Source organism: Quercus robur, chromosome 5 (genome assembly GCF_932294415.1).
Source record: "Quercus robur chromosome 5, dhQueRobu3.1, whole genome shotgun sequence".
NCBI lineage: Eukaryota > Viridiplantae > Streptophyta > Magnoliopsida > Fagales > Fagaceae > Quercus > Quercus robur.
This window is the reverse complement of record NC_065538.1, coordinates 7,041,361-7,051,364: the sequence shown is the minus strand read 5'-3', so window position 1 is coordinate 7,051,364 and position 10,004 is coordinate 7,041,361. Positions and strand designations below refer to the sequence as shown.

The following is a 10,004-nucleotide window of genomic DNA, read 5'->3' as shown; positions in this document are numbered from 1 at the left end:
ATGGCTTGTGAAGTACCAACTCGTTCAACATAGGCGACGATAGGAACAGGGCTCTTGGTTACAATATATCACTTTAATAGTTATACGTTAACATAGGCATGTCAATCGACAATATAATTAACCATAAATAAATTAGTCACAAGAAATTCAAAAAGAAAAAAGGAAATAAAAAACCTATGTGGACCCAAGTAAAAAAATTTGGTTGTGATGTTTGTAGGATCACCATGTTCTGTACATAATGATCCCACAAATTAATAACTTTCTTTCCTTTTCTTTTTGGAAGAAAAGTAAGGATCTAATGTCACTTCATGTGGAGGAGCCAAAGTGTGTAGAATAGAGAACAAGGCAAATTCAATTAAAATGATAAAGGACTTAACCCCCCAAAAAAAAAAAAAAATAAAAAAAAAAATAAACACAAAATTGATTTTAATAATTTCTATGCCACAACATCATTGCCAAGCTGGCACTAGTTCCAACTGGACTTACATTATTTACACGCGCTAGCTCTCTCTAAATCTCTCTCTTATAAGAGCGTGTGAAAGCAACACACAATCTCTCTCTCTCTCTCTCTCTCTCTCTCTCTCTCAAGGCGTGGCTTTTGGCTTTCATTACTCTTTCCCTCTATCTCTCTCTCACATAAAAACACAAAGCTATCAAGCACTCATCAATGCCCATGCTTGTTTGCTTGCTTTCTTTCCTTCTCATTTGCCTTCTCTTTCTCTCTCTCTGACACACACAAACAAAGTGAAAGAACTACCAAACATAACACAAACACTCTTTGTCTTGTAAAATTAATGTCTTTTAGTTCTTTCACATACAATCATGCCTGCCTCCATTAACCCCTCTCTCTTTTCTCTCTCTCTCACTCTTTGAAGTGAACAACAACAAAGAGAAAGAAATCATTGAAATCATTCACAAAACACTATTTCCCACTCTTGTTTCCTCTCCTTTGTAGTATTGGTATTACTTTGTTTGCTCTATAAAAAGGGCAACAAGCACCAAATATAATGGATAGGTGGGATAATAATAAATCTCTACGAGAAGAACATCACCACCGACACCGTAGAGAAAACCCATCTTTCTCTTCCACTCTTCTTGACGCTATTTACAACTCCATAGACGATCAATCCCACAACAAAGCCAAAGAAGATCAACTCATTTTCTACAAAGAAACAACCATGAGATCAAAGAAGCACACTTCCCTGCCCAATACCAACCTCAGAAAAGCCCAACAACAAGAAGACCAAGATGAAGAAATGGCTAGCTTTCGAAAGACATGCATGATAGAGAAGTGGATGGAGAAGAAGAACAAGAAGAACAAAGTGAATGAGAAGGAAAAGGTACTACTTTCACAAAACGAAAACCGTGCTTTTATGTTGCAAAATTCTAGCTCAAGCTCTTCTGATTCGAGTTGTGGAGGTGGGTTTTCTTCGTCTGAGTCTGATTCTATGTATGTCTCTAATAAATCAAGGTCTTCTTCTTCTTCATGTTACAACACCATGCAACAAAGGCCAGCAACAATAAAGCCTATTCGTACCAGTCTCTCTGAAAAGCCTCGTCAATTTGGTGAAAGTTTTGTCTCATCTAATTACAATTCATGTTCAACTCAGAATAGTAAGCCAAAGCATGAGAATGGTTTCGTCAAGACCAAGTCCAAAGCCATGAAAATCTACGGAGATTTGAAGAAAGTGAAGCAGCCAATATCACCAGGTGGAAAGCTCGCAACTTTTCTCAACTCTCTTTTCACTAATGCTTCAAAGAAAGCCAAAACAGTTGGAGGGTTTGATAAATATGAGAGATCAAAATCGAAGTCTACAACTACTTCTACATGTTCTTCTGCGTCTTCGTTTTCAAGGTCCTGTTTAAGCAAAACACCATCTTCTTCTAGAGGGAAGTTCAGTAACAATAATGGTAGTGTTGGTGGTGGTGTTGGTAATGTGAAAAGGTCTGTGAGGTTTTGTCCAGTGAGTGTGATTGTGGATGAGGATTGTAGGCCTTGTGGGCATAAAAGTTTGCTTGAAAATGAACCAGCAGGGCTAATGGCTGTGTCAACCATAAGAGATGCTGAGATTAAGTGTTATGTAATGGGTGGGAATTATAGGGTTGAAGAGGCTGCTAAGGGTTTGATGAAGAATTATCAGAAAGAGAAGGAAATGAGAGATTGTGTTATTCAAGATGCTAATATTGGAGATTTTGATGATGAAGATGATGATGATGATGCAGCAAGTTATTCAAGTTCTGATCTGTTTGAATTGGATAATCTTTCTGCCATTGGGATTGAGAGGTATCGTGAAGAATTGCCTGTGTATGAGACAACACATTTCAATACTAATAGAGCCATTGCTAATGGCTTAATTCTGTAATTTCCAAAGAATTTGGAACTTTTTTTTTTCTTTTTTTAGCCTTTTTAATATCAATGGTTTGGGGGTTTACTTGAGATAATAATATTTATCTTGTTGTATTATGAAATATTCTTTACTCTCTTTCCTTTATTTTTATTTTTTAATTTAATTTTAGGTAAAGAGTTAATAACTCCGCCATATGTACATGCTTAGTGTCATATATTTTGTTTAAAGTCAATTTCAAATCCGGAAAATTGAGAATTGTGATATATTGAAACACATCATAAAATTTAATAGTGAGTATTAAATATTGACATAAGCAAGGAAGTGGGAGATGGTGAGCATAAATGATTGTGTAAATGTTAATAAAAAAAAAAAAAAAGGTAAGAAAGAAGTGATTGAAGATTCGGAGAGTGTGTTCACACACGAAAATGGAAAAAGGTAAAGAGGGTGAAGAAGATGAAGGTGAGGTTAAAAGCAAAGGCAGATTTTCTACTCTTCCAACCATGTAAGATAGTGGGACCTATTCTTTGCTTGAGAATGACACTATCTTCATGGTGTATGAGGGACTATTAGTCAAAAAAGTGTCTCTGTTAACCATTGAAGGCTTTAATTTTTATTTTTTAAGGCAAAAACTTTCTTTATTAAATTGGAGTGTGATTAAAGTTGCTGGCCGGAGAATGATTTTTCCGGTGGTGTTTTACAGGCAGTAAAAGGAGGTGAACTTGATGGGGTTTATGGAAATAAAGGAAGTAGATAGATGCATGGTCTCAAAAGCTGTGGACAAAAGGATCTATCTTTGATTCTCTTAAGGCCTTGATGTCAAAGTTGGTTGGCTTCTTGATAAAAGAAAAATATTGCTAAAAAACTTGGTTGGTTTGTAAGCTAAAGAGCAATACCCTTAAAGGTGTTTGGAAGATTTCTTCAAATTTTGCTGTGAATACTGCTCATAAACCTTATTTTTTCAAACCCATAGGCACTTTTAAAGTTTATCCATTTCTTGTCTCATATGCATATAAATGAACAAGGGGACATAAAAGGGTATTAGTCTAGAAAATGAAAGTTTTTCCTCTTCCACTTTGGAGATAGAGAGATTAGAACAATTAGACAAATGATTAACATGCTTGGATTAAGCGAATAGACAAGATTAGTGACAAATTAACCTCTCCTTTTTTCTTTGATTGAGTAGATTACTCAATACAAGGGAGATTGGATGGATTGTACCACTGAACCACAAAACTCGACTACAATCTTCTCCTATTGGTAATGAACTGCTCTACATAAATACCCTTAATCCTTTAGAGGGGAAAATCTTATAAAGATTCGTAGTTATTTTCCTATTCTCTCTTCACGACACAAATTTTCCTCAACAATTTTTACAATTTTTTAAGTGACTTGTTGATATATAATAAAAGTGGCATAGTGAATTCTTGTAAAAGTGATTTTGCTTCAATCACGACATCACTATTTTAAAAAATTATGAAAACTTTGATGAATCTAACATTAATTATGTCAAACCTTTTAGGTAATTTGCCTTTTAAGTTTTTCCTCTCCAATTTGTCTCGGGGCACTGGCCTGCATAATAGAGCTGTTTCATATAAATAACAACACTGTCCTTTGATTGCAACTTTCATGTACTATAAGGAATTGAGTCTTTCAATCCCAACCCATTTGAAAAGTAAAAGGACTTAGCTCAGATCAGGTGGTGCATAGTGGAGCAAATTGTGAAATGTCAAAAGAGAGTACTTTCAAAGATGCGTTTTCAAACCAATCTAGATCAAAATTTCTGCAAGGCTCACATGGACTTACATTTCAAAAATAAGTGTCAGAGAAACACACCAACTTTTTGAGGAGCCTTAACTTTGTTTGAATCAAAAGTAGCAAACGCTACTTATACAACTTCTCTATAATATATGGAAAAAGTACTTTTTTTTTTTTTTAAATAATTTTTTTTAAAAAAACTCTAGAACTAAGATTTCTGGAAATGGTTAAAACTCATATTTTGTTTTGTTTTTCATCTAATTTTTTCTCTTTGTTTTTAGGCAACTAATCCATGTATAAACATCACTTTTTGTATGGGTTTTAATTAACCTAGTTAATGTAATTTCTTGTTGTCACATAATAGCATCTAGCTAGCTAGCTAGGCTCATAATTTATCAAAACAGCATTTTTAATTAACCTCATGCATATTAGTTGCAAATATCTTCTTATTATAATTGTATAATGTTCTCATTCAAATCAGTTTATAGGTCCTAAAAAATGATCTCAACTAGCACTCTCATTGTTAATGACAAGTTGTATTATTAAAATTTTCCCTCCTCCCAAAAAGTATTCTAAGAAGTTTTCTAGGACGTGAGAGGACCACTAAATCTTAACAGTTTAATATTCTAATTAAGTTATCATAACATATTCTTAACTAACATATTTTTTAAGCCAAAACTATGAAGTTAGCTTGGACTGTAGGAAAAAGAAAAGGCTATTCTATGGTCAAAAGTGTTATAGGCTTGAAATGGCTATAGATTCGAAAATGCTTGTTTATGGGGGGGTTGGGGATTGGTGATGCCTTCACGATCTCAAAAAATTTAGTGATATAAAAAGTTTTCCATTTTTTCATAACTCTTTTTTTTTTTTTTTTGAATGGTATATTACGATCGATTTAGAATAAAAGTACTAGTACCAACATTCTCATAAAAATAATGTTATATTAATCATAACTTATTACTTTAATAACTACGATTTTTTTTTTTTTTTTTTTTTGCTTATGCAAAACATGGAGGAGTGTTTTAGCTAATGCAATTTACCATGCAACTAGAAAATAGTTAGCTTCTTGAATACTTTACTTTTCATGAAAGTTTTTATACAAGCAAAATTAACAAGCAACCAAGTTTAAATTTTGCTTTGATAAACTATATATATATATATATATATATAGATTAGTTGACAACAATGATGAGGCTAAAGTGATAGGTAGTGGGAGGTGAGACCAACAGCCCATTAAGCGTTGACTATTCTAATGCTTAGAAATTTCCCTAATCATAACTATAATCTTCCCCTTAATCATAGCCTTTTCTTTTCTATCCTTTAATTTTTTTTTTCCTTTTATCCAACAATTTTGTACGAACTACAAATCCATGTAGCATCAAATTTGGTAAGCAAAAACTTTCATATTGGTGAAAATAATTGATTTGGTTACCTGTATTAGAGGGTGCTATCTCTATCAAAAACGAGTTGTTACCATCCCCTATAATACGTATTAGTTGGGGTGCATGTGCATGTCACTTAACTACCATGCATAAATGATAATTCACTAATGATAAGGTTCCAAATTAGCAACATTGTAACCAAGTTCATGTGGCTAATACATATCGTAGGACCATTTACAGTTAGCTAGGGTCCGAGTCTATGCTGCAAATTGCTTGTTCAGAGTTCAGTGTGGCTCAGCACTGTCAATGTACGAGGGTGCATGATGGGTCATGTACGTTGCCCCAGTCTATGTGTTTCAGAGTCCTTTTTTCCCAAAAGATTGTCAGCCTAGAGCCTCAAATTTGTCATGTCTATCTATATGTCCTTGCTTATAATCTTCTATCGTACTTCTCAATTATTTTGCCTACAATTATAGAGGATGAAAGAAAAGCTAAGAAAATTTGTGGACTTGATCTCTTGGTTGTCAAATTTGTTCTTTCCTGCAAGATTTTCTACACATTTCTTTCAATTTGTCGATGTGTATATTATGTAACCATTTGCAAGATAATAGGGGGTGTCAGTTTCTGGCTTTCTGCTGACGAATGCTAACTTTTGAAGACATAACAATAATGATAATTGGCAAGATAAGATACACAAAATGGGCTTAATGAATTTAGGGAATAGTATATTTTAAACCTTATACTTTAAAAGATATCTCAAATTAAACCCCAGCCCTGAAATTTAAAACCATTAGAGATTAAACCTTATAATTCTACTAATTTCAAATCAAACCCTAAACTTCTAAATCAATACTATTAATTTAGATCCCCATTTAAACCCAAAATTTAAACTCCCAAAACAAATGTTTCTCTAACTTGAATATCAAGTACTTTTTATGAACTACCAGATGACAATCTAACCTGAATTTATAATTCCTTGTCTCGATGGAGGACTATGGCCCGAAAAAGTTTCTTTAACTTGATTAAGCTTTGTTTAGATGTATATATTCTATTTAATATGTATAATTGTAACTAAAAAATGATGAAGCTCTACAAAATTATATATAAGCTGGCGGGAACAATAAATTAAACATTTAAACTAAAACAAAGGGGCCTTAATGGACACTTCAACCTTGTTCTTTTTTCTTTTCCTTAAGCTCCCTTCTCATTCAAGACTTCAAAGCTTCTCTTTTTCTTGTATAATACAAGTTGTCCCGCAATACACTCCAATTGCTAATTACCTTTATAATTATTTATGTTGTGATATTTACTTGTGAGTAGCATGGTTGATTAAGCAGTGAAACATTTAAACTAAAACAAAGGGGCCTTAATAGACACTTCAACCTTGTTCTTTTTTCTGTTTCCTTAAGCTCCCTTCTAATTCAAGACTTCAAAACTTCTCTTTTTTTGGTATAATACAAGTTGTCCCACAATACACTCCAGTTGTTAATTACCTTTATAATTATTTATATTGCAATATTCATGCGTGAGTGGCGTGATCAATCAAGTAGTGAAATTCCACATTGAATACTTATATGAACAATGAATTGTTAATATGACATAATTGAACTTGTACCCATTAGATTAAGCTCTTGGATTAAGCAGTGTTCTTATAAGTTATATTAACAAAATGTTCTCTCCCCAACCATTTCTAAATCTCCACTTGATATTCTTTGTGGTGCTTGACTCTTGACTTCTAGTCTAGAGAGAGACTGACAGGTGATTACCCAAAACTTCAAAACTTGAATACCCTTCATTTTCATGGAAAGGAAAAAGAACTTAGATTCCTCTCTCTCTCTTCTAACATGAAAAAGAATTGTCCCTTTGTGTAAAGAAGAAAGGAAGGTATCAATGAAGTGGAGGACTAGGTTCTCTAAGAGTCTAAGATGATAAAAATATGGAATGGACCACTCATGCAATCGATACACCAGCGTGCCATAACAACTAACTGGTACGCACAAACTTACACACTCAGTCACTCAGTCACTCACACAAGTTCTAATAAGATTTGGAAGCCAGCCCACACAGTATCGACTTTTTCACACGCACGTGATGGGCTGGGCCCATCATGTCCCATACCTGTCGCGCATGCACACGTGTGCTCCTTCTCCTCACAGATCCCCGTGAGATCCGCTGTCACTCTATCACCAATTGTGGGTTTTGTGTGACAGACGGTAGTGTCAGTGTGTGAGAGACTCTGTGGGGGTCCTAAGTTTCTCTTATTTGATCGACTTTGCTCCCTTACTGCCTGGCATAAAAAATCACCACCACTCGTGCTCTGACACCTGTACCACCTAGCCACGTGTGGGTGGTCAAGCATGTTGCTCCAACTTTACCATAAAGCCCATGTAATTGTCATGGAGGGGCTCTCTTTTGTGATGGGTATTGTTGGGAAAGAGAAGGAAGAAAAAAAATAGGGGGACGAGAAAGAAGGAGACAAGGCAGCTTTAGTAAAAGAAAAGAAGGTTGTGTGATTGTGTGTGATTGTGTGTGTGCGCCTATGTGTAGGATTAAGAGAAAAAAATAAAAAAAAGTGATGAGAATTTTGGTGATCCCAAGAAGATTGCTCATTGTGTTAACTGTTCAGTGTAGCAGCAGCTTTTTTTTTTTTTTCCTCATGGAAAGAAAAAAAAAAAAAATGAAAAAGAAGAAGAGGGGAAACAAGTATATAATGAGACGGTGACATTTGATCCTCTATGAATATCTTAGTGTTTTAATTCAAACAAGAATTAAGGAGCTTCCTTTTGGTTGATTGTAGATCTATTTTTTTAAGAAAAAAAATAAAAAAAGAGGAGGGGGGAGAATCAATAGTGAAATTAACCTTTCTTAAGTATAATCATAATAATTCTTTATTTAACAAAGAGTTAACACGTAATGGACCTACATTATAAAAGTAACTGCAGACATTTACTCATATGAGTTGGGTTGTAACCTGACATTAATTATATCCAGAGATTTTGAATGATAATAAAATGATCCTGAGTATAACAGTTGTTTGAGATGTTGATGTTAGGTGAATTGAGTTGGACATCAAATGATTAAGGTTGAGGAAGACAAAGGATTTGACTAGGAGGGTAATGTAATATGAAGCTGAGCTTAGCTAGAATTGCTTAGTATTTTAATTCTTAAAATGGGTTTTGATTACATCATCTCTAATTGATTATGTGTATACTAATTAATTTAAGAAAGGGAATGGGTTATATATGGACAGGGTTTACAAGAAAAGCCCTTTTTATTTTTAAATTGATCTTCCTCTTATCATGTTGCCTTTAACATTGTACTTTTAGCTTTGGGTTGGTTTAGTTTAAGATCCTTTCAAGTCATGTGAACATATAAATAAGCATTTAAGATTCTTTGAAACCTATTGTGCAAGTGTAGACACAACTAAGCATGACCTTTGAATATGATTGATTTTGGAAGCTTGATTTTAGTACTGCCGCCAGAAACAAGGATTCCACAAATGAAAGAAATAACCAATCTTCTGATTAGCTTCACAAATTCCTTAAGCACATCAGTTTGTGATACCAAGCTGGAGGAATTACACATTGAAGGTTCATTGGATATATCCGTTAGTGGTTTTTTTTCTTCTCATGTTTATCTTTCAACTTTTTAAAATTGAATTTAAGAAGAATGAAATTTTAAAAAGATGTACTTTGAAAAAATTGCTACTTTAATCTTTTAATATTTAATCTTCTTAACTGTGTCTTTGAAATCAAGACCTTATAGTTTAGACAATGATATTGTTTAATCTCTTTTACGAAGAAAATTATGATTTGAATTCTCCTCTTTCTTACACCTCGTAACGATTAAATTATCATATCTTTGAATAAGTAAAAGTTAAACCCTTAATCCTAAGTTACTAACTGGTTAAACTAGCTGTATCTACTTTAATTTTTAATAACCTTTTGCATATATATATATATATATATATATATGACACAAATATTGTAATTGGTGTAGTATGAGACGATCTAGTAGTAATTTTTTGATCTCTTTTATGAAGAAAATTATGATTTGAATTCTTCTCTTCCTCACTCCTTGTAACGATTGAATTATCATCGATCTTTAAATAAGTAAAAGTTAACCCTTCAATCCTATCCTAAGTTACTAACTGGTTAAACTAGCTGTACCTACTTTCATTTTTAATCACCTTTTGCATATATGACACCAATATTGTAATTGGTGTAGTAGGAGAAGATCTAGTAGTAGCATAACCGCCCATATAAGGATAATGATTGCTAAGATTAATATAATGAATCTCTCTGCATGCCTTTCCACTAGGGATATCATGACATTTCATACTCATTCTAGATATGCATCTCATCAAATTGCCCTTTCAAGTTTTCAAGTTCGTACACTCACTTTATCTTTAAAATAGAAAAAGAAAAGACCCATGCTTTAAAGAATATATAAGAAAAGAGTCACATTTTATAGGTAAGTTTTGTTAACATTTCACATGCTATGAGTAGCCTAACTAGCT

At 33.5% G+C, this 10,004-nt stretch overlaps 1 protein-coding gene across 1 annotated transcript; it reads left to right on the top strand.

Annotated features, from left to right (window-relative positions):
- Positions 1 to 564: 564 nt before the first annotated feature.
- Positions 565 to 2,483, top strand: LOC126724978 (protein BIG GRAIN 1-like B). Its single transcript, XM_050429440.1, has one exon. The coding sequence runs from the start codon at positions 1,008 to 1,010 to the stop codon at positions 2,361 to 2,363; it is 1,356 nt and encodes a 451-aa protein (XP_050285397.1). The 5' UTR covers positions 565 to 1,007; the 3' UTR covers positions 2,364 to 2,483.
- Positions 2,484 to 10,004: the final 7,521 nt, after the last annotated feature.

What these genes read in the sequence shown, in the direction of transcription:
- LOC126724978 (XM_050429440.1), top strand. Translation starts at nt 1,008, where the DNA reads ATGGATAGGTGGGATAATAATAAATCTCTACGAGAAGAACATCACCAC.